Consider the following 25,509-nt stretch of genomic DNA (forward strand, 5'->3'; position numbering starts at 1 on the left):
ACTTGGAGTCAGCAGTTCTCGTTGAGGACGGACTGTGTGGACAGGCCCTGGGTTAGTGAATCCAGTGTGGAGAGAGGTCAGACCAGCAGTAAGGAAACAACAGACAAAAGGTTAGCTCCTGTAGGTTGTAAAGTCCCCATACACAGTTAGAGGGCTGAGCCCAAGGACCCTAGTGCTGCTGTGTAAGTAGTGGCTTCTAGCTACCTATGAAAACTGTGTGTTCATTAACAAATATTTATTGTGTGTTTGCTATACGTAAGGCACCATGCAACCTACTGTGGAGTGAGTTTCCATCCCATGTGAGGGGACAGATATGCAGGCATAAAACAAATGCTGGCTATGGGGGAAAACGGAGGAGCTCAAAGGGAATAGAATGTTCTAGAATGGCTGGTTAAAAACTCCAGTGGATGAGAAGAACTCACTGGGGGGAATGAACCAGAAATTTTAATTTTTTAAAAAAATATCTTCTTTGAGACAATCTCATTATGTAATCCTGGCCAGCCTAGAATTCTCTGTGTAGACCAGACTAGCCTCAAACTCACTACACAGTCTCTTTCCCTCTGTCATTCAAATGCTGAGTGGCTTACCTTATTAGGGCTTTGTTTATCTTATAGGGAAAGTTCAGGGTAAAGCCAAGGTTAGAGTGGCAGCTGTAAGATGTCACCAGGGACCGAGGCTCCGCTTTCCCTTTCATAGTCCCTAGCAGATGGTTGTTTGTGTTCACATTTGTGAAGTGCTTTCTGTTTGCTCTTAGGAAAGAGGAAGGGAATGGAGAGGGCATCCCACAATGCTCAGTTCTTTCTCAGCCTCCTGCTTGCTGGGCTGGCAGACACAGCCACACCTAGCTAGGGTTTGTCTCTAATTCTTGGGACTCTCTGCTTTATAGCTCACCAGCCAGAACTGTGTTGGGGATCACTTCCGACTCTAATGACTTGGGGGGAGGGCTGTCTTCTGTAGTTGAACAAGGGCTGTCTGGAAGCAGACTGCTGTTATTAAAAAGGTGGGGTTGGCTATGAGTAAACAGCTGTTGCTTGCATTGGCTTCTATGTGTGACAAGAGAGCCGCATGGGCCTCCTAGCTCGGATGAACTGACCGTGGTCCTACCATTTACACCTTTTCTATTTGCCCAACCATGGGAAAAGTACTCACTAAAAAATTTAAATCTTGGAGAGAACAAAAGCATCGTGCAGAGTGGTGGGGGGACTTTAGGCTGCACGTTCTGTCTGGTGGCCCTGCCCCCCAGGGCTCCACAGCTCCACGCCACCTCTGCAGCCTGTAAACAGCACAGCACAGCGTTACTCATCTTCCTTCCTGCAGCCAGTCACAGACATCCTCTGGGATATTTGGTCCTTTGATTAGATTTTCCCTACCCTGATTGACTGAGCCGTGTTGGCTAATCTTCTGCAATCTGATGTTACTGAAAGTAACCCGGGCCAGTGACAAAATGCTTGTAGCTTTCTTCCTATTCGTTGGGGGAACTTTACTGCCCCTCAGACAGTTCTCTGTGGGATTCTACTCTGGAGTTTCTTCTCCTCAATGTTTTGAGTAGTCACACATTGGTAATGTCCAGAAGACTGTAGCGTAAAGCCCTGGCTCCTGTTGTCCTCACTAGCCAGCTCCTCCCATGCTCCCCTTTGTCCCTTGCTTTGTCCCCAGTCTCCCAGAACCTCCTGTCAGTTTCTTACATGACCTTCAAGAGGTTTTCTTTTCAATAGAACAAACATGTTCCCCATTTTCTTCATTGCTTTGAGAGAGAGAGAGAGAGAGAGAGAGAGAGAGAGAGAGAGAGAGAGAGAGAGAGAGAGAGAGAGAGAGACAGAACACGCATGTGCCAGGGCTACATGCTTTTAAACCTGTTGGTCAGTCTTGTAGATCGTTCCAGAATGGTGTTAATGGTTCACAACAGGGCTGCTTCTGCTTCCGCTTCTGCTTTCTTGTTAAGCTGACAGTACCAAACCTCTCCTTGAAGCGCAGTCCTGGCTGTGCCTCTTTTTGAAACACAGATCATCTCAGTGCTGGATAGTTGTATTCAACCTGACACGGGCTAGAGTCATCTGAGGGCAGAGAGCCTCAGTTGAGAAAATGCCTCCATGAGATCAGGCCATAAGCAAGTCTATAGGACATTCTTTTAAATTAGTGATTGATGGGGAAAGGGCCCATTTCATTGTGGGTGGGGCCACCCCTGGACTGATGGTCCGGGGTTTTATAGGAACGCATGGTGAACAAGGCAGTAAACAGTACCCTTCCATGGCCTCTGCATCAACCCTTGCCTTCAGGTTCCTGTCCTGACTGAGTTTCTCTCCCGTTGCGTTTGATGAGACTGTTCGTCATGGCAACAGTCACCATAACCAAGGCCATCTCTCTTACCTTTGCTTTGTTCTCTGTCGGTCATCGCTGTTGTCTGGGACCTATCCCTTCATTTCTGAGCGTTGTCCGTGTGAATGTCTTCGAGTTTTAATACTGTGGGTCATTTCACACAGCTTTGAGGTCTTGGCCATAAGGAGGGAGGGTGTTGAAACTGGGACACTCTTGAAACTGTGGACTGCTGTGTCCTTGGTGAAAGCCAATTAGCACGGGTCCCCAGGAACCTGAAAGATGTCTGTGCAGTTTGAGTTTCACTCATAGTGCCCACTGTGCTAGCACATGCCAGTTAGATGTGCCGAAGGGGGCAGAAGTAGGGGAATCATGAGTCTCACTTGTAAGGGCTTTTACCTGGAGTAGTATTGGGACATACACTGGGAGATTTATAAAGATGCTATTGTGGACTATTTGTGTCTTCTCAAATGTCTGTTTAAATCTGGTGTCTGATATGATGGAATTGGGAGGAAGCTGTTGGGAGGTGAGGAGTAAGATCGATGCTCTTAAGGATGATGCTCTTAAGGATGAGGCTCCGGGAGCTGCCTTGTCTCTTCTACCAAGTGGGGTTGTAGAGAAGGGTTGCTTCTGTCTGTGACCCAGGGAATGGGCACTGGCCAGATACCAGTTCTACTAACACACTGATCCTGGGCTTCTCAGCTTCCCTGTTTCCTAAGTCACCCAGTCTGTGGTGTTCCATTGCAGCCACCACCACAGACTGAGACAAAACTTCACTGTTCATCACATGGTGCTGTTCTCGTAGCAAATGTTACAGATACACCAAGTAACCAACGAGATAATGTGCCTCTGGTACATCACATGTACGGAATACCAGAGGCTGCAACTCATAACACACAGTAGTCTCCAGCAGGTGCTTCAGGTAGCACTGGTCGGCCACGAGCGTTGGAATGGCTTCTGCAGCACATTGAGAACACTGTTCAGAGCCGAGGATGCAGTGACGTCACGCCATACCTCAGGGATGAGTGCTCACTGTGTGTTGAGTGGAATTAATATTCGACCTGTTGTGAGTTCAAACCTGTTACTGGTTTTTGTTTGCTTACCACCCCTAACCCCTGACAGTCATCTATGGGAGCCCATATGAGGGTTAGAGCCCTTTTAAGAAGCTGAGCTCTGTTCCCAGTCCTGGATTTTGTAGTGTTGACTGTAGGCTTCTGCTTTATGATCTCAAAATTCGGGACTTTTTATATTCGGGAAGTGGATCGTGAAAGACCTGCCCAGAAGTGTGTATGGTCCCTCAGGGCAGAGGGGGATAACAAAGGAAGGATATAAGGAGGGAGATGGCGCTGAGTGTTTAAACAGCACACAGCAGTCAGACCTTGATCAGACCCTGGGGAACCACTCTTGACCTTGGCTCTCTTAACTCTAACACAGAAACAATAAAGTCATCGTCTTAGTTTTCAAGCTGAGGAATTTCTCTGCCCTCAGATTAAAGTTTCAAACAATATAATCACATCCCTGAAATTATGTATCCCACATGAGGGAAAACAGTCATCTTTTTCAGAAGTGAAAGATGGCTTCATTATCTGTTTGGATTTATAACACCACACGATAATTCTCAGATTCATGTGCGTGAGCTTATCAACATGCTGTTTTGGCAGCATTTTATCTGTCTGGATAACTGCCCCGTCCTGTTAGTCATTCATGGTCCCGGTGATCAGAGCCTTTTGCTTATAGCACATTACAGATTTCCAACCTCACACTCACATGTTACTGGTGATTTCTTAGGGGATCTGGAGATGGAGGTACAGGAAATCTGTGTGAGAGTTTGTTCTTCAAGCTTTGGCCTGTTTATTCATTCCTTACCTTTTAAAAAAATGCCTCTTCTTCAGTCATTTAGAAAAGGTGGCCATGTTTTATGTTTACTGTGCTTAAGACATGTCTAACACATTGAGTATTGGCTTCCCAGCATTTGTTGAGGACATGCTGATGTAGCTGAAGCTGCTGAGGAGCACACCTGACCCTTAGTGACTGGAGAGGGAGCCGTGGAGGGGTCGGAGGGACACAAAGGGATGTTTGTGGCTTAGTCTCACCCAGAAGGGAGTAGTAGTGCTTCCTCTTGTAAACTGATGGAAGAATTGTTTCCGGGTCATGAGTATAGCTGTGCAGTATCCAAGAGGAATAACAGGGTTGCCGCTTTCATTGGTCACCAAAGTGTCCGTCACAGATGGGATTCGCACGGCTTACAAATGATCCTACAGAGGATCCTAGGCAGCGGGAGCTTACCTGATTTTAAATGTCAGCTTCCAGCAGGGTGAGAGGTGGGGAGTGCCCATCTCACCTTACCTGCCCCTCATCTTCTGTCCTTGCAGGCATGAGGGTTGAGCCTCAGCCTTCTGGGGTGACTGGGTGTGGGCATTAGACCTGGCGCAGTCCTGGCCTAGACAGACAGTGAGGGCGGCGTGCATTTCCCCTCTGACCATGCGCAATCTGCAATTGCGTGCTCACTGCATCAGGTGAGCATCTCTCTTTGTCTTCTCTCTAGATCAAGAAGAAACAGCAGGATGTGGTTAGATTTCTGGAAGCCAACAAGATAGAGTTCGAGGAGGTGGACATCACCATGTCGGAAGAACAGAGGCAGTGGATGTACAAAAACATTCCCCCGGAGAAGAAGCCTGCACAGGGCAACCCTCTACCGCCTCAGATATTTAATGGGGATCGCTACTGCGGAGTAAGTGGCTGCGCGGTTTCCACACTCTTTCCCCTTGGTACCCATAGTGCTGTGGGTATGCAACCCAGGTGCATTTGGATCTTTACGGTAAAGGTAGTAGCTTCCTGCAGCACCTGCACAGGGTCGTGGGGCCAGCAGAGAGTGGGGCTCAGTACAGGATCGTAGGGCTAGCAGAGAGTGGGGCTCAGTACAGGGTCATCAGGCTAGTAGGGAGTGGGGCTCAGTACAGGGTTGTAGGGCTAGCAGAGAGTGGGGCTCAGTACAGGGTTGTGGGGCTAGCAGAGAGTGGGGCTCAGTACAGGGTCATCATGCTAGTAGGGAGTGGGGCTCAGCACAGGGTCATAGGGCTAGCAGAGAGTGGGGCTCAGTACAGGGTCGTAGGGCTAGTAGGGAGTGGGGCTCAGCACAGGGTCGCAAGGCTAGTAGGGAGTGGGGCTTAGTACAGGGTCGTAGGGCTAGCAGAGAGTGGGGCTCAGCACAGGGTCGTAGGGCTAGCAGAGAGTGGGGCTCAGCACAGGGTCATAGGGCTAGCAGAGAGTAGGGCTCAGTACAGGGTCGCAGGGCTAGTAGGGAGTGGGGCTCATAGCAGTTGCAAATTCAGCATCATGGACAGGGGCCTGTTAGAGAATTGTGCGGTGTGTAGTGGAGTTCAAGGGTGTCTGTAAGTTCTTTTATCCTGTCCCTCTCTCTGCTTTGGAAGGAAAGGGGAGAGCATACACTTACTTTGTTCTGACTTTTCAAGCATGTCTCTTTATTAAAACATTTGGGGGCCAGACAGAAGAGGTAATTATTCTTGGATCATTATTCCCCACTGATAGCTGATTAGAAAACAGAATTCATATTTAAAAAAGATCATCAACAGAGGGATTGCTGCAAATAGCTAAAATCTGTTTTGGTGCCTTCCTGCTGAGTGGTATATGAGAAAGTGGAGTTTGTCTAGTTATCCACCCAGTTCATTTCTCAGGTTAAGAAACAAAAATCTTCCTGCTGAGGAGGTTGGGATTTGACTTTTACCACAGCTTTAAATATCACACACAAGTGTTTATTTTGGGACTGCCGTCCTTTTAAAGAGGAACAGTACAGAGAGTCACAGATGCCGTAGGTGGCTGGCTTGTCATTAGGGTGGAGAAGGGGTAATAGTATGTTTGGTGGCTGTAGAGGCAGAGAAGAGAGTGAGAAGTCACAGAAAGGCTGAGGAACCCCTCCCCCCCAGCATTGCCGCCATGGTCCTGTGCTGGACAGAGTCCTGCAGCAGCCATGTGACACTTGTCCACCTGGTGTTGTTCATGGCACCTGTGCAAACTTTCCTATCACCTTACTCTGTGATCCTTAAACTCACCACCTCACCTTACCCACCTCCCGGGTGGTGGGATTGCTTATCCTGCCAGTCTGAGCCTTCCATGTCCGTACCCTCGTCTGCAGGGGCACTACCTCAGAGCCACCCGTCGGCCTTAGCTTTCGTCTCTTTGAGCAAGGGTTGTGACTGTTCCCAAAGCTTTTCTTAAATGAGTCATCCCATGAAGACAAAGGCTAGATCATCATGTGTTTGTACTTAGAGAGGTGTGCAGGGACGAAGAGGGCATACTGTTCATGATGACCAGTGCTGATGTTCTGCTGGGCTCAGTGACAAGAGTGGCAGCCCAGAATAAAGCTACCATGATTGGGTTGGCCCAAAAAGAGTTTCCGGTTAGGGTATACATTTTAAGTCATTGTGACTATGCTCAAGTATCTTTATTAATCAGAATTAAAACCACCGTAATTGACTTGTTTTTGCCAATAAGATATGTTTACTTCCTCCTGTAGTATAAAAACTCTGTGCCTCGGGATTTAATGAATTCTCAGAAAACGTCCCTTATCCTGCTGTTTCTAGAAAGATTTTCCCTGTTTAAAAAAAAAAAAATCAGTCAAGAGCCTTGAAGAAGTCAGAGTCAGATGAATAGACCAAACTACAGAGCCCAGTAGCTTCTGAAGCACTGGGTGTGTGACAGGCGGCAGGGCTTAGCCAGGGGAATTGGATCCTTTCTTTCTTTTTTTTTTTTTTTTAAATTGGATATTCTCTGTATTTACATTTCAAATGTTATACCCTTCTCTCCCACTCCCCTCTCTCCTCCCCTCAACTTGTTTCCATGAAGGCTCTCCACCTCAGTGCCTTGGCTGTTGATGATGTTGTTCTTCCCATGAGGTTGCAAACCTTTCAGCTCCTTCAGTCCTGTCTCTAGCCCTTTCATTGTGGTTCCCATGTTCAGTCCGATAGTTAGCTACAAACATCCTCATCTGTATCTGTATGACTCTGGCAGAGCCTCTGAGGAAACATCCATGTCTGGGTCCTGCCAGTAAACACTTCTTGGCATCAGCAATAGTGCTTGGGTTTGGTGGCTGCATATGCTGTGGTTCTTCAGGTGAGGCAGTCTCTGTAGATCTTTTCTTCAATCCCTGCTCCTCTACTTGACCTTGTATTTCCTCCCTGTTTTGTTCTCCCTTGTAAGAAGGACTGAGGCATCCACATTCTGGTCTTTCTTCTTCTTGAGCTTCATGAGTTCTGTGGATGGTTTCTTGGGTATTCTGAGCTTTTTTTTGGGGGGGGGTGGGTATTAGATCCTTTCTGTGGACAGCTCGGGGAAGCCATGCAGCTTGCCCTGCATCTCATCCATTTGAGAAGTTGCCTTTCAGGTGGAAGGGTCTCAGCATGCTCCATTGGGGTGAATCAGCCAGGCAGAGACCACCAGTGGCGTGGGGGCTTCTCAGTACAGATGCCAAGCTGGCTGTCACCAACTGTTGATCACATGTCACAGTCCAACCAAGAAATGGTTTCTTGTTATTTTATAGGATTAAGAGAGGACAGTGGTTTTTAAAAAAATCTCCTTCCTCCCTCCCTCCCTCCCTCCTTCCCTCCCTCCCTCCCTCTCTCTCTCTCTCTCTCTCTCTCTCTCTCTCTCTCTCTCTCTCTCTCTCTCTCTCTCTCTCCCTCTTCCCTTCTCCCTTCCTCCCTCCTTCTCTTTCTCTCCCTCTCTTTTGTCAGTTCATGAGGCATCCACTTAGCAAGCTTTTTCATGTTTCCAATTAACTTCAGTGCCAAATGGCCACACCATTTGGTCCACACTGGCCAAGAGGATTGGCTTTAGCCATTGCTCACAACTGGTCATTGTCAACTCCCGTGGCCCCCATATGCTCCTCATCTTCAAGGTTCTAGTGTCCTTTGCAAAGTTTGTTGAAACATTACTTAACTATATGTTCATTAGCAGTTCCCAGACAGATGTGTTCTTGTGTTCAGAGTTGTCGCTGCTCCTCAGCCATCATCCATTTTGAATTTACATAAGAAATCCCCTGAATTTGCTTTTTGTCTAACATCATTTCCATATTATATAATACATGTAAAATAGACATATGGTAATAAATCGTTAGCAAATGAAGGGAAGAAAGAAATGGGTGTTAAAGTTATGTATGACATAACCACATTTATTTTTAAGTATCCTCCATTACTGAATGAGAAATTGCAGCAGTGGAAAAACTGCCTTGGTTTTTGTACCAGCCTAATAAAATAATCCGTCAGAAAGCATAACACAAAAGCCAGTGGCTGTTCCTCCCTGGGACGTTGCTGGTGTGAGACGGCCTTTGTTTTGTGGAGTTCTTCCTAGGCATTGAATTCTTGTTGGGGAAGAACTGGAACTGCTTCAGGCTCGTCTGGCCCAGGGTTGGAACACAGGTGTCAAATGCCAGCTCTGTGGTCCTGTGGGTGTTTGTCAGTCTCTGCTGTGGGAGTCGGAAGGTTTGTGGCACACATGTGCATTCCAGAGTGAGGTCTTTTCTAAGGTTCCGTGGTGAGTGCTCAGGAAGTTGTAAGCACACTTTATACATGTGCTTCCTTGAAAACATTCTCCTTGCCCTGTCTCCTGCGTGCCCATTAATTTAGATATTGGACTTTAAGAGTGACTTTGTCCCATGTTTGTTTTCCTTCTATTGCCTGCCTCCTTGACTTTTTGTTTCCTGGGGAGGTCTCTTTAATTTGTATCTGCATCTTTGTAGGGTATACTATGTCACAGACACACCCTGTTTCTTGTTCTGTTTCTTTCCCTTGTAAGTGTCTTGTTTTATAGCACGATGCGAGGTCATAACTCGGTGTGTATACTCAATGTAATTGCTTGGACGTTTGCTTCTGTAGCAACTCTTGTCCTCATACACACTGATCTTTCCTCTACCTCACCCCCAGCATTCTCCTCTTCCTCTTCCCCCTTTTTCTTCCCCCTTCCCTTTTCTCTTCTCCTTTCCCCCACTTTTTCTCTTGTTTCTCCATCTCTTCCTCCTGTATTGGTGCTGGGATTGAGCTGAGGGCGTTGTACCTTCTGGGTCAGGAACTGAGGTGTCCCAGGTCCCCAGACTGTCTGACCAGCTTTTTTCCCCCCAGTGCTTAGTTCACATACAAACCTTTCTGTTCATGTATAGAGAGCCACACATGTGTCTTCATGAGGACGGAGCTTCTGGGCAGGTAGTGATGTAGAGTGACCAGGCAGCCTGTTAGCCTACTTCCTGTGTGTTCTGTGCAGCACCTGTAGGTCTTTTCTCAAGTGACATTCTAACTTGTCACAGAATGAGCTCTTAGTCTCTCATTGGGAGCATCATCCTTCCCACCATGGCAGGGTGAGGGAGCGGGAAGGCCTTTGTCATGCAGTTGATGTCACATCTCTATCCACTGGAGTTCTTCAGTGTGCACATATGTAAAGCTTTTGCTTGCAGAAGACATTCAAACTCCTTAGAAGAGAGTGAGGCACCTCAGGAACTAGACTGCCATTTAGTCTTCCCGTCTCTGCGGCCCAGGTCCTCCACAGTAGCCGGGTATCCACGGACTGTGGCCAGCACTCCGTAGTTGACTTCTGACGTTGCTCCCGTTGCACCCTGAGGCATTGCTGTTCTGCTCTGTAACATCTGCCACTACCTCCCCGTTGACTGCCTACCCGGATTGAGGCTTAGGCTGTTGATGCCTCGAACAGTGTCAAAAATGAGCTTCTGTTTCTGTTTGTTTGTATCTTTATTTTGTTTTGGCTTTTTTTTTTTTTTTTTTTTTTTTTTTTTTTTTTTTTTGAGATAGGGCTTCTCTGTTTAGCCCTGGCTATTCTGTAACTTGCTCTGTAGACCAGGCTAACCTCAGACTAACAGAAAACCTTCTGCTTTTGCCTCCTGAGTGCTGGGATTAAAGGCATGTGCCCATGGTGCTTGGCTCTCTTTCTAGGTTTAGTCTCCCTGTGTTGTGAAGAGAAAGGTGCCAGAGTCATAGTTGCTTCTGTCTCGATAGAGCAGTCCGCAAAGGGTTTAGACTGTAATGTTGTAAAATGGGGTTAATTTTAGTCTTCTTTTTACCTCTTTCTGACCTCCAAGCCTTTCTGTTCATTTGCTCCACGGAGTGTGTGGGACTTCTTCAGGCAGACTGTGTAGGAGTTGCCTTTCATATTGATTAAACGGCGGGATCAATGGCTGCTCCTCTGGTTCAGCAGCAAAACTCCCAGGTGCAGGTGGCAGCTGCTGCCTGGTGTCCTGTCCTCCATCTGCTAGGACAGGAGTGTTAAAGATGATATCTGCTCCTTTCTAGGTCAAATAATGGTGACCTTCACAGAGCCTCAGGGAGAGCTAACAGCATGTTTCATTTTTCTGCCTACTGTTTTCCACCTTACTTCCTGCTCACTACCTAACGGTCTCATTTGATTGGCTAGTTCGTGGATACTGTTAGGCTGCAGGTGACAGGATTCAACATAGTGCCCTACAGGATTCCCTAGAAATGTCTCACTTGGCTTTAAGTGGATGAGATGTAAAGTAAGCACCTGCTAAGCTCCTTGGTGACCAGTGTGGACATGTGACTCCCTCTGTTTAGGATGTGGTTGTCCTGTCTCCTGGGTGTTCCCTTCTGCTTGAACAAGCTCCCATAACAGTCAGTTCCTCTCTGCCTGGAATTGCGTGGACTGTGGAGAAATGTGGGTGCTGTTGAAGGCTCGTTGTAATAGTGCCTGTGCCTGAGGGATGGGGTCCTATTAGCTGGGGCTTTGACAGCTAACCCTGGGGTGTGGCCTGAAGGAGTCCTTGCCTACTGGGGCAACAAGTATTCCTTCTGTGTGTTAAACTGTTTGTCCAGCTGTGATAATTTCTTTCTCACCTGGTGGTCAACCGCCATAAATTCCTTCCAGCAGCCATCAGTGTTGTCAAGTATTACCAGGAACTGGTGTGACTACTAGTGAGCTCCCCCACGGCTCCTGATGCACTGTAGCATCTGTGTGAGGCAGATATCGGGATGGGACCCCGTCCTCTCGAACCCCCACACTGAGGCCCTCTCATCCAGTTTAATGCCTGGTTTGATTTCTGGAAAGCTTAGCCATGGAGTTTGAGGTTTTAAGCCTTTTTCTGTCTCTGAGCTGATGTGTGTGGAATGTGCTAAACTTGAGCATGCCTCTCCACAGAAGGAAAACATCCCCCTCTTGTTCATCTGCTTCCTCCCTGTTAGTACACAGGTGGTTTGGATCATCGCATGTTTTTTTTTTTTTCTGTTTAGTGAAACAGAAAATTTACTGCCTCAGCCATTTTAAGGTATGCAGTCCGTTACTGGATTTACTCGCATTGTTCTGAAATTGACCCTGGAGCGTTGTGCCTTGCAGAATTGGAATTTTCAGTCCCTTAGGCAGCAACTCTTCTTTGCACCCTCCTCCAGGCCCTCATAGCTACCATCTTTTATATCTATGAATTTGACTGTTCTAAAACTCATGTGTGTGGGATTGCCTTCATCTGAGTGGTTCCTTTTGTTTAGCTGGTGTTCATCCATGTTGGTCTAGAGGCTGCAGAACATTTCATTATGTTTCTGTCCCGGCTTTGTTTATTCATTCACCCATCATTAGTCTTTAGGTTGCTTTTGTTCCCGTCGTTTTGAATAGTATTGCCATGATCCCAGACACTCAGAAACTCCTAAGAGTCTTCTCTCAGCTGCTTTGGTTTATAACTAGAAGTGGAATTGTTAGATCACATGGTAACTTTGGATTTATTTATCCATCCTTTTGTCTGTCTGTCTGTCTGCCTGTCTATCTATCTATCTAGGACAATAGCCAAGGAGCCATTTCCATCCTGTTATACCAACAGTGCCAGGAAGTTCCAGCTTTTCAATATTCTTACCAAAATGTCTTATGCTTCATGTGTGTTTTTTTTTTTAACAGCGAACATTCTTATGGGTCTGAAGTGATCCTCACTGTGGATTTGATTTGTATAACTGATAATTAATTTGCTGACTGGTGATGTTGTCTGCTGTCTATTTGCAGACTGCCTTTTGAGGAGAATCTGTTCAAGGCCCTGTCCCCACTTTCAGTCATACTGGGTTTCGCTTTGAGTTCAGGGTATTCGTTATGTGCCGTGGTCACGATCTTTCAGCAGCATCTGATCTGCTGCTGTTTGCTTTGCCTTTTTGTGTTACTGGTTGTGCTTTCCGGCGAATGAAAAGTTTTGGGTCATAGATTTTATGACCTTTTATCTTCTAAGCTAGCTTCTGTCTGTACTGGAAGGATGGGGTCTAACTTTATTTTTGTTGTGCAAGGACATCCAGCCTTTTCTGTTTATTTAGAGCATCCTTTCCCTACTGAATGCCATGTGTCATCAAATGGCATGTGTCATCAGCATGTACTTATGGTTTCTTTTGGGCCTCCCTGTTCTGTGTCACTAGTTAATATGACATACTGTTTTGATTACCATCGCTTTGCAGAATAATTTGTTCAGAAAGCACCATTTTCTAAATGGGCTAGCTGTTCGGGCACCTTTCACATTCCTTGGGAATTTGGGGGCTGTTTATTTTTTCTGTTTCTAGGGTGAAAAAAGCTATTCTTGTTGGGATTTTACTCCATTGGTAGTTCCCAGTGGGTAGCAGTCACACCTTAACAAAATTAAGTGTTCCAACCTGCGGACATAGAATTTACAGTTACTGTGTCTCTGCTTCCAACACGTATTATCATTTTCAGTGTTCAAGTCTTCATCTTCCTGGCTCGGTGCATTAGGAAATACTGCCTTCTTCTGAGACTATTCTCAGCCTTATTTTCCAGCCCTCCATTTTCTTCTGTGTAGAAATATGGATGATGGTTGCCAGTGTGTAGAAATACAGCCTACTATTTCTGTGTATAAATACAGCTAATTGTGTACACAAGTGCAGCTGACTGTACACAGGTGCAGATGACTGTTAGTGTGTAGAACTGCAGCTGACTGTTAGTGTGTAGAACTGTAGCTGTATGTATGCATAGGTGCAGATGACTGTATACAAATGCAGCTGACTGTTAGTATATACACAGGTGCAGCTGACTGTTAGTGTGTAGAACTGCAGCTGACTGTACACAGATGAAGATGACTGTATACAAATGCAGATGACTGTATGCATAGGTACAGATGACTGTATACACAGGTGCAGATGACTGTTAGTGTGTACAAATGCTGCCCACATTTTTGTGCTGATTTTTTGTGCCATGCAGCTTTGCTGAATTCATTTTTTTCCTTTTGTAGAAAACTAGCACTTAGAAATTCCTTCAGGATTAAAATCACAGTAATCAGTTTATGGCTTAACCATCAAGGAATGAGACACGATAGCATTCAGAAGTCAAGACATATTCATGGGAGTCAGGCATCTGTTGACGGCGGGAATATGGAGTGGATGTAAAGTGCTAGTTACTCAGGAGTAAAGCCCTCTATTCATGTCGGGTCCCAAGGACAAAGAACAGGCTGCCTGAGATACAGACAAGTTGGCCTGTTCCACTAGACAGTTTAAAGGGTATTTATTTATTTGTTTATTTATTATTTTATTTATTTGCATTCAAGTTCTTGGTCTCTCCTCTCGGTCCCTCTCCCACAGTTCCTCATCCCATTCCTCCTCCCCTTTGCCTCTGAGAGGGTGCTCCCTCCATTAAAGTTTAAAATTTGCTGGCTTTTTAAAAAACACTTTATAGATGGTATTTATAATGTTAAATATATGCATAGGCGTGGGCACATTGCTAACCAATCAGGGATGGTAGACTCTTGCCCAGTTTGTGTCAGTGACTTGGCCCACTATGGCCTCCTTCCCACACACTGCCTTGGGTATTGAGGTAACTGTTACCTGAGATTGTTTGAGCCTGACGAGGTGACTGTCTGGTGGAGGGTGGGATGTGAGCCTGCACTGACCACAGTGGAGCACAGCTCTGTCTACAGCAACCATGGTTCTCAAGTACAGTGTCTTTGCAAGACCAGGTTGCATTTCCATTTTGTAAAGCTCAAAGCCAAATGCATTAAAAAGCAAGTTGACTGAACCTGCTTGTAAACTTTTACAGTGAAATCCATTAAAATCTCCACCTGAGACACTCATCTATCTCACACGTATTTTCCCGGCAAGCTTTATGTTATTGTAAGATCCTGCTTACCACAGCACCATCTGGGAAAGACAAGTTATCTAGCCGAGGAGGGTCTTCTCCCTCCGCTGCTTGGCTTCACTCCACGGAGGATGGTGGAGGACCTGATGGGGGTTCTCATTGCTTCCTGTCACTCCACTGCTGTTGGCATTCCCTTCAGCTTTCCCTTTTCCTACTGTAGTTTCTACTCTGCTCTATAAATGTTTAATTTTTCACCTCATTGGGATGTTTGCCTCAACACCATGCGGCGATGAGTCCCTGCGATGTGACTGTCACGAAGATGCTGAACCGAGCCATGAATGTCAAGAGCCTCCGTCCTGCAAGTTTGAGGCCACCCGTGCTGGCAGTCATCTGGACTCGTGTCCAGACAGGCAGCTTCCTTTCTGTGCACATAATTCTTCTGAGCCATCTTCAACCAAAGGCAGGGAAGAAAGTAGAACTGCGCAGACAGTAGGGTCACATTAACATCAGTTGAGACATCAAAGCCTGCTTATGAGAACAGAAAGGAAAGCTCCTTCCTGTCCTCTTCCCCCATAGGCTCCCTCCAGGGCAAAGCCTAGGTGCCACCTCCTCAGGAAGCTTTGCCTCCCCGTTTTCTGCTTTTTCTATCTGTGCTGCATGCACCCATCCATATCCTTTGATTTTAAGAGTTGGGTGGTATTTATTTTTCTCTTTGGAAGGGAGGGAAATTGGCTTTCTTAGTCCCTCATTCCTCCATTTTGATATGTAAGCATGCCTTTGTGCTGCTGCTGCTGCTGCAGTTGGTTCCACGCTCTCCCGGGGAAGAACCTGCTGCATCAGTGTGTCGTACGCTGATGCAGTTCTGTAAGAACTGTTTTCCAAAGCTGTTTAGCAGTGTGAACAGCCACGGGGAAGGACGTGTAATCCTCCCTCACTAAGTCCTCAAAGCTTACAGAGAATGACACGAATCAGGATCAAGGAATTCTCGTCATAACAAAACCCGCTCCCACTTTGGTGAAGATGAGAGGAAGTTACTTTTTCTTATATTTCTTGATATTTGCTTAGACTTCTGTCTGAAAAAAATATTCTCATAGCACAATACTCCGATCTTGTAAATATTCTAATTGTTTTTTTAAAACTTTTATTTTTACTGGATAATTATTGGCCATGGAATTCTAGATTTAAAACTATATTCTATCAAGACAGGCAACTTCATTTTCTGTATTTCCTTCTCCAGTTAGAAGAACCATGTGTGCTAAAGTAGATTCTTAGGTTGGTCTACTGGTCTACCTCTCTCGGGGACTTTCAGGTCTGTGTCTTTGTTGGTTTGTTCTCTCTTGGCTTCTGAGGTGTTCTCCTCTGCTGGACTGAGTTCTTTAGCTTGGCTTAGTTCTGTCTCTGGAAGCTTTACCTTTGAGGTTTTTTGCTTGTTTGCTTCCTGATTTGTGGAATCTGCTGCCCGAGAACTTTGTATTGAGCAATCGGTAGGACTTTCAGTTGGAACATTAATCCCCTCCTTTGGGGACGTTTTCATATTTCTTTGACTCTCTTCATTCTTTTCTTGTTTGCCTGCAGGATTTAGTTTTATCTGTTCAGTGGTCGTGCCTAAAAAAGGAAGGAAGGAACAAACAAATGAACTACTAAGTGTACCTCTTGATCTTGATGCTGTTCTGTGTATGCAAGCGTGTATTCTTAAGTTTATTTTCTAGGTCACTAGCTGGATGTAATTTTTGTTTTCAGCTCTACATCACTGTGTTTTTACATTTTGTATTTAGCAATAAGATTTAATTTCTAGTAACCCCTTGGCATTGTTTTATTTCTCCTTTAAAAATAATGTCTCATTCCTCTTTTATGGATATAGCATCTTAAATCTTCCCAAGGATATTGATCGAAGTACACAGTATCATGATTTTCCCTGTGGCTTGTAATTCCCAGCATTGATCCTGGCTGTTAGTTTTTTACTTTTTCTTTTAGGAGCCAGGGTGTTGCCTCTCCCTCTTTCCCTAACCCTGAGTCTTTCACAGACCTGTTTGCTTTGGGTCGGAGAGCAAAGGAGATTGTAGAAGGGGTTGGACCCTCTGGACTGCTAACAAAAGAGAGTTTATTACGTCGTGAAGACCAGAGTTACCTTTCAGGACAAGCCTTTCCATCTCTGTGTGTCCGGGGTGCACAGAGTGACCAGCTGGCCTTTCCACTTCAGGAGCCTCAGTACATGTTCTTCAGAGAATCCCAGTCTTCCAGCAGCACAGGACAGATGGACTGCCCCCAGCATTTGCAGGCACAGCTCATGCTGCTTTGGTCTTTCCAGCATCTCTTTCCACAAGCACTGTTAGCCTCTGAGACTCAGTCTCTGCAGAAGGCTGCCCTCCACCTCTGTTCTTTGGGATTTAGTTTTTCCCAGTGTTTTCTCTACCAGTCCAGTTGTACTTGCTATACATTCTAGGTGGTGATTTATTGCTGGTTGCCTTCCTAAGCATAACTCTCATGTTGACTCTGCCCCTCCTCTTTTCAGATGGCATCCAGACAAGAGAGTTGGTGACTCGCATGTCTACACTGTATCCTGAACCAGTGTGGTCAGAAGTATTAAACATGATTTCAGAGCTGAACCTCCTTAGTGTCTGGCATAGAATTGCTGACTGGGGCTGCGTTGAGATGGCTGTAACTTACCTATCCACCCTGCTAAGATTGGATCTGCCAGCTATTTTTTTTCTCCAACATCAAAGTTTCATAAAATAGAATATGGCATTAACAACCCTTAGTCACAATTCTGCTTGGAGGCTACCCTCAGGCTTGAGAGAAAATGTAAGCAGGAGCCTCCACCTGTATTAAACACCAGCAGTTCCAGTGACCATCAGTGGGTAGAGGGTTGTTTTAATTTTTTTTTCTTGCATTTGGATAAGCCCACTTTTTCTTTGACTTCTGTAGACTGATTGCTGCTTCCGTTTCCTTGCCCATATGTTGTTTCCAGCAGCCCTCTATTTGCCTATGCCCTTGGCATGTGGAAAAAATATGGCTCTATCTCTTATTTGTCATTAGCTGACTTGGGGGAGGCCACACAGCCTTTCAAAGTTCCTAACCACTCTCTTAAGGAGCACTGAAAAGGCAAAGAACTTAAAGATCTTTGTCTCCAGTGCCTTCCTAGTTCATAATAGTCCAATCAGAGTATGAGGGTAATGTTCTTTCCTGGGCTTTGTGGAAGAATGAGGCTATTGTTAATGCTGCCTGCTGCAGATTTTATCACAGGCCTCTAAATGTCTCCAACAACGGTTTTCACTTGACCGCAAACAGAAGTATAGGCTACCTGAGTCTTTTTCCTTTACCCCTGCATTTCTTTAAATTCCTCCATGGCTCTTTAGACTTCCTCTTCTTAAGAGCATTTAGGAAACCATCCCCCTGGTGGGTGACAAGTGTCCAGTTATGCTTGATCTGTGAAGCCCAGGCTGTTTTTCCTTCTCTAGCTATTGCCATCAGAAGAGGTGACTTTTCTTCCATTCTTTGTCCTAACTGTAATGAAAATGTATCGGCTGATGAAACGAAGCGCGTTCACTTGGAATGTGATTTCTGTGCCCTTTGCAGAGTCAGTATTAACTGATCTTTATAGCCTGAAGTCACAGAGCAGATTATTCTGCAACATGCAGTGCAGTCTGCAGAGTTTATTTACAGACAGCAGCTTCAAAGAGCGCCTTTAACTGTAGGGAATCAGTGGGTCTGTTTTAGAGGCCTTGTGTGGATTTGTAAACCATGATACTTTTCACCTTTGGGAGGAAGTCTGACACATAAAAGCACACACATACATACACCCACACATAAACACACACATATGTATGCGCACGCATACACACATACATATATATATATATATATATATATATTTAAAGTTTGGCAAATGAAACGCATTTGATAAGAAAACATAAACTACTTTTCCCTTATTAGAACATATGGCCTAAGATCATACTATAAGAAGCTATATTTTAAGAGAAAATTATTTTAAAAATTCAATGACTGTGTTTTTCTTAAATGATTTAAAATTATGCTGTTTAAGTTTGAAAGACATATTAAACAATTCAAATGTTCTGGCTTTTTAATTTTCAATAACTTACTATCTAAACATGACCAAAAACATATTTATTTTTTTTCATACTTTAGGATTTGGCAGTACTCTCAAAAGCCTTTGAATGTCAGAAAGCAAATGTTTTTATACTGTTTCAGAACAGGCAAAATGCTAACACATGACATAGTAGTCAATAATTAACAAACACAATTGATCCACCAACTTGACATAGGTTTTATAAGCAATCTGGAATGTGTCCAGCACTGGGCAGATACTGACTTTAAGAATTACTGTCTGAGCTGTCTATATGGCTAGGCAGGTCTAGAAAGCCTGGTGACCATGCAGGCCTAACACCTGGCATTCGGTCCCTGAAGTTGTGCCCAAGAGTTGTTCTCCCTCTGACTTTCCTCAGGTGCTCTGGCATGGCCACACCTCCTCCACATCTACACATGACACGTACACAATTGTAATAAATAGAGCACTGTTCTACTTTTTAATTAACTTGGATATTTGTCACTTTCTCTTAGGGGGTTAGTTATCTAAATGAAAACTTCTAAACTCTGCTTAGGAATCGGAGTTCAGTACTTTTCAGGCCAGAAACCCACCCTATGCCCCAAGCCACAATTACATGGCATTGAACTAAAAGTTGATTAAATAAGAATCATGTTTATCCACTATTGCTGATGCCAAGAAGTGCTTAGTGGCAAGAACCTGATATGGATGCCTCCTCAGAGGCTCTGCTAGCGCCATACTGATACAGTTGAGGATGCTTGCAGCTAACCATCGGACTGAATATGGGGACCCCAATGAAGGACTTAGAGAAAGGACTGAAGGAGGTAAAAGGGTTTGCAACCCCATGGGAAGAACAACACTATCAACCAACCAAACCCTCCAGAGCTCCCAGGAACTAAAACACCAACCAATGAGTGCACATGGAGAGGCCCATGGCTCCAGGTGCATATGCAGCAGAGGATAGCATTGTCTGACATCAATTGAAGGAGAGGCCTTTGGTCCAGTGAAGGCTCATTTTTCCCATGTAAGGAAATGCCAAGGCAATGAGGTGGGAGGGGGAGGTTGGGAGAGGGAGCATCTTCATGGAGGCAATGGGAGGGAGAGAGGGATGGGATTGTGGGAAAGGGATAACATCTAAAATGTAAATGCAGAGAATATCCAATAAAAAAAATTTGGGGGGAAAAAAGGAACAATGCTTATCATTTTTGTGAAGACATAGTTTAGGATTTTTTTTTTTCTTTTTATAAGTTAGAAATATTATCCTGAGAATTCTAAATATCTGATAAACATATACCTTTGTGGGTGACTAATGCTTGTGAGGACAGCTCCATTTCAGTGTGGATAAATGGTTATTGATACTGTTGCTTGTTCTTCCTACCTCTAACTGTTTTTAGGTGTTTTTGGAAATTGTGCGAAGGTTTGTTTTACATTTAAGTTGTGGTTAGGGGAATGGTGATCATTTTGGGGTTTATGAAGGTTGTAACTTGAAGTATTAAACAATGAATCCCCTCGCCCGTCCTTTTGCTTGATTATGCAATGCTTCCACGTTGCCACCAACCTCTTCCAAAAGCAGAAAGAAGGAAGTGGCCAGCTGTTCCAGTGGTCATGTGCAACCACAACACACCCAGGTAGAGCTGACTCCCGGGTCTAGCTTCAGTCTGCCTCCAGCAACTCCCATGGCTGTGCCATAGGAGTCTGCATAATTTCCCAGGAGTCTGTAATTCCATGGACTTCAGTAGCATGTGGTGTAGAGAAGAAAGCTGGAGAGACATAAAGGGTCAGTTAGGTTTGGGACCTCACAGGTGACATTATACCCAGCATTATCCATGACTGAGCCTCTGAATACCAATCCACTAGCTGAAGGGTTAGGCCATCAAGATATGCATGGCCGTCAAGGTCCTGCTAAGTTTCTCAGGCATACTGTATGAGCACCAGAAGTCTTCAAAAAGATGTGACCACAGGGTGGTAGGGTCAAACTGATTTTAAAATCAGTGTGTCCCTTGACAGACTATGACAGTGGTTAGAAATGGGTGGGATTAGGCAAGGGCTGATAATGAGGTACTGTAGTTGGCATCCAGCTGGGGTTAGGCTGCTGAAGACAAATACAGAAAAGCAAGCAGGCTTGAGGGATGTATCAAATAGTGGAGGGAAGAGAAAAGACCTGCAGTGCTCACTAGAGAGGTGCTGTTTCCTGAGGGGCATACATTGGGCACTGAAGGCTGGGAGCAGCTTGGTACTTCCGTGGATCAGAGCCGGAAGTGAATTCCATGCCCTCAGAAAAGAATGCACAAAGAGCAGAGGCAGAGCGTGGAGCAGGGGTCAGCTCCATTGAATTTTCTACAGGGAATGACTGACAGGGTGGGTTCGAGCCAGCCGGGATGTAGCCCTCACCCTCCTTCCTGCAGGATGTTGTCAGCGGGTTCTCAGAGGTGATGCAGAGTCCCGATCAGTGAAGCAGTGTTCACGTTTCAGTGAAAGGCTTGGCAAAAGGGTATCTAACACAAGGTCGGCAACTTGTTAGTAAAACGTGTGATGTTCTGGTACCTCTAACCCTCAACCCCTCAACAAGGTCTGCTGCAGTCAACTGCCTTGTGTTTCTCACTCAGTGTGTTCAGCTCAACAGCAGTTTCCCCATCAAGGAAGAGCGAAGAGCCCCTGTACTCCTTCCTTCCCTATCATCTCCATGACCGATCTACAAACAGCCCTTGGTTTCTACCTTTGGACATGTCTCCTGCCTGTGCCCCTGTCCATTACCTCCTCGACCCTGGCTGGCACCACTGCTGGTCTACATGACCACCTACCTCCTTAACTTTCTCTGCTTCTCTCAACCCTCCCTTTCTGAAACATGCTCCAATGCCTATTGAGTGTTGTTGAAGAACTGATGACGTCATTTTATTCCCTTGTGCAAAACCGTCACACGGCTTCCTTTGTATTTCAGGTAACACTGTATAAAACCCAGCATAAGTCAGCTGTCAAAATGCAGCCTGTCAGTTCCCTGTTTTCCCATGCTATCCCTGCCCAATGTCCTTATATCAGCCATTTGCATGACAAACCATTAACCTGGGAGACTTCTGCTTAGCATACTGAGCCATTCTCTACAGACATGTGACCCCTCAGTTTGGTGCATAAGTGACAGAGTAACCACTGTAAAACCTGGGGCCATGATGTCTGCAGGTTAGAGTCAGAGCTACATCTGAGGCCATGAGACTCACTGGTAGGAACTGTCCACAGAACCAAAGATGGATAATCCAAACATTCTTCATCAAATGAGGCTTTCTGAGGATGAAACCTCTACAAGTTGTGGACTCATTTAGATTTCAGATGTTCTTAAGAGCCTCTTAGTAACATTGGTTCTGCTCATGCCCAGTGACCAGGATGCATGTGGCCATGCCCAGTTTCCTCCTGGGCTGATGCTGTCCAGAGCATGTTGAAAGGCAGTGCAGCAGACAGAGGTCAGCTCCCCCCGCTTTGTAGCTGTCCTACTTGGGCACTGTGTTTCTTTCCTCAGAGCCCAACCACAGAAAACCACAAAAGCAGAGCAGAAGCCTTCCACTAAGACTGATGGCTGCAGACCGTGTGACTTTGTGATGACCAGTGATTTATTTATTTAAGTCTTGGATAGCAAAGTATCAAGCAAGGCATTGAGATGTGGATTTCCTTACTACTGACTAGGGCATAATCTAAGGTCAGGGTGAGTGCATACAGATAAGTTCTGGTTTGACACACAAGGAGAAAGGAGTGTTGGCTCCTTTATTTCTGTTGCCAAATTTTAATCCTGTCCTAATTTTGGATTAAAAAAAAGAAGAAATGACCCGTTACAACAGGGCCTTTCACCTCTAACATGGTGAACCCAATGGTACCTGTAAGTTATCCTTGGCCTTGACAGAGCCATGGTACATCATTTTTTTCCATGTAGGATTTTTTTTAATTATCAACTATAAAAGTAATTGCTTGCCATAGCTCACCGGCTTTATTTTCCTTTCCTCTTTTTCTAGGACTATGACAGTTTTTTTGAATCGAAGGAAAGCAACACAGTCTTTTCATTCCTCGGCCTGAAGCCACGGCCAGCGTCCACGGTAGGTGAGCCTGGTGTGTTCTAGGTAGGCTAACCCACTGTGCTGCACTTCGACATTCACAGTAGGTAAGCCCTCTGTGCTCTCGCTTCAGAGTTTATCCCGCTGGAGCAGACCATAGGGACTGGGGTCGAATGGGTGAGAGGCGAGTTTATCTATTCTGCTAAACTTGCAGTCTCTTCAGTAAATATGGGCAAATTTTTTAACCTCTTTAATCAGAATATTAGTTCACTTTTAATTCATAGCCCTATTATATGAAGAGGAATTTAAGGTCACAAAATAGGTAGCTAATTTTTATCTAAAATATAAATTCACATTATGTTTTTCCCCTGTGTATGTACCTTTCACGTTTATGATTTGCTTGGTCACAGATTGAAAATATTTGGGGGAGAAAAACACATCTGTACTGAGCATGTACAGCTTTCTCCTGTCCTTATTTCTGTTTGTTGTTGTTGTTTTTGTTTTTTGAGACACGGTTTCTCTGTGTAGGGCTGGCTGGCCTAGCACTCTGTCAGACCAGGATAACCTGGAACTCACAGAGATCACCAGCCTCTGCCTCCTGAATGCTGGAATTAAAGGCATTCGCCACCAAGCCTGGCTTTGTTTCTTTTGAGACAGTGCCTTTCTATGTCTGACTGTCTTAGAACTTACTATGTTGATTGGGCTAGCCTTGAACTCACAGAGACCCTCCTTGCCTCTGCCAAGCACTGGGCTTTCCTGTCGGTATTTCTGAAGTAATACACAGCACAACTCCTGTTTGCATAGATGTTTTGGAACCCTGTGGGGGGATGTGCACAGAAGTGCCGGTACTGTATACTGGAGAGACCAGAGAACCCTGGGGTCCCGGCTTGGGAGGGGTGCCCCACAGAAGACAGGGCAGCTGCTTTATGAAATGGTAGAAGCAGAGCCACATTGGAGAGGCATCTCTGGGATCAGACCCGGAAGAGATGCCGCAGTTCCTAATCCAATCTGAGTGCTCTTAAAGCTTCTTTCTTAAGTCGTATCTTCTGGAAAACATGAAGAACCCAAGTCTGTCTTATGCAAAGACTTAGAAATAATGTACATTTTCACAGCCATATAAAGCACCAGGTTTGCTTTAAAAATAAAAAGATACTTACCAAGTAAATTAATAGTTTGGTTATTTCATTTAAAAAGACTAGTTTTGTGACTAGAAAAATAAGTTAGGCTTATTTTCTTTTTAGATAATAGAGATGTAAATATGTATGAAATAGAATATTAAAATTACTACCCAGAACCAACCATGTTGATACTCTTCCAGTGTGCCTTACAATCCTCATATACATAGTAACTGAGGCTTGGCTGTGACTCAGGTTGGGACTGAATTCTAATGTGTTCTTTACTGCAGCTGAACCTACAGTGCATTGTAGAAACTTTCTAAGGAGCAGGTCCTCTGAGGCCGCCTGGGACAGGTACTGTCTGAAGCACCCGTGGGAGGGAGGCTGGCAGAGGCTTCCCACAATAAACCCCTGCGGCAGCACCTGGACAGCAGAGCCTCCACTGTGCAAACTTGCTTTCTTTTTACCTCAGCAAGCCTGCAGATGGCTTGTGGGTGGTTCTTGTGCACACGTTTTTTTTTTTGTTTTATTTTATTTTTTTATTTTTTTTAGCAGAGGCACACCCACACAGAAAGGATTTACATGTTCTTAAAATATTTTTATATAAGTCAGACATTTAAATATTTGTTAGGAAAATTAGTATTTGTATAAAATATTTCACCCAAAGATACTAAACTTCAGCTCACTGGGGGCTGGGGCAGTGTGTATGGTGGGGAAAGCCTGAGAGGAGGATTACCTTACAGAGGCAGGAACCACTAGGCCGTGTCAAAACCTCGTAGGAAATACTGTGCTCACACCATCTTTGTGCTTATTTTCTCCAAAGGCACAGATTCAGCAAACTGGTCTTTTTAGACTCTAGACCAGTGGTTCTCAATATGTGGGTCATGACCCCCTTAGGAGGGTCAAGTGACCCTTTCACAGGGGTTGCACATCAGCTATGATGTATCTGCCAAAAAAAAAAAAAAAAAAAAAAAGTGGCTACAGAAAGCTGGAGCTTTTCTTTGCATGTTTCGGTGGATCTGGCTTAAAAGTACGACTCACTCCTATTGGTAACATATGAGTCATTATAACCGGCCTCATATCTGTTCCTGACATTAAAGAAACACTGCCAAAGGCAAATGTTCTTGTCCACGTAGCATACTGACTGTGCCTTTCCCTCTTCTGTGTGATAGGCCGAACCTTAGAGGTGGAGAAAAGAAGGCGATGAAGTTGCATTTTGGAGCATCCCCTGGTACTTGGCGCTCACCTGCTTACCTGATGCATCACTGTGACAAAGCCACACACACAATCAGTAACTTCGCTTGACCTGGAGAAGGTGTTTTTGAAGGACTTGGGAATTGGCATTGCTCTGAGCCAATCAGGACCGCGGTGGTGGATTCTCTTGTTTTCTGATTTGTCTACAGACGCCTCACTCACCTGAAAATGCTCTCCCTTGTGATAGGTCAGCTTCATTAATGACTGACAGATAGTTGGGTAGCACTGTCAGGGGGAAAATGTTGGACCTGCCCTATGTTTCATTAGAAGCTGGTCTTGCTGAAACCCAATCCTCTCTAAGCTGCCTGCATCCCATCCTTGACTCCATTTTGCCAGGATGGTAACGTCATTGAATCCTAAAGAAGAAAGCGATGCTGGACAAAGGACTCTGAGGGTTCTTGTCATGCATGTCACTACTCTGGTACTTAACGCCTGCTGGAAAAGTTAGATGCTCTCAACTCTGTTCTGTAATGAAAACCTTCACCCCTATAAATTCTCCAGGTTTCTCCAGGTGCTTCCAAAACTACCATTGCAATATCAAATGATCTCAGCCAAGTTACAGGGCAGAAAAGAATTGCTGTTTTGGAAAATGTCTCCTTCTTTATCTCTTGCAAGGGGGAAGATTCACTAGAGACATAAGACGACTCGAGAG

General features: G+C 45.1%; 1 protein-coding gene across 1 annotated transcript in view; it reads left to right on the top strand.

Moving 5' to 3' along the window:
- Positions 1–25,065, top strand: part of SH3BGRL2 (SH3 domain binding glutamate rich protein like 2) — a gene marked incomplete at its 5' end in the record, with an annotated part of 51,035 nt that extends 25,970 nt beyond the window's left edge. The window contains 3 exons of the mRNA XM_080934446.1: positions 4,859–5,044; positions 22,450–22,530; positions 24,776–25,065. Of these exons, the coding sequence (XP_080790572.1) occupies positions 4,859–5,044; positions 22,450–22,530; positions 24,776–24,787 (279 nt within the window). The 3' untranslated portion in view covers positions 24,788–25,065. The remainder of the gene's footprint in view (positions 1–4,858; positions 5,045–22,449; positions 22,531–24,775) is intronic.
- Positions 25,066–25,509: the final 444 nt, after the last annotated feature.

The sequence above is a fragment of the Micromys minutus genome (genome assembly GCF_963924665.1).
Source record: "Micromys minutus genome assembly, chromosome: 21".
In the NCBI taxonomy this organism is placed as follows: domain Eukaryota; kingdom Metazoa; phylum Chordata; class Mammalia; order Rodentia; family Muridae; genus Micromys; species Micromys minutus.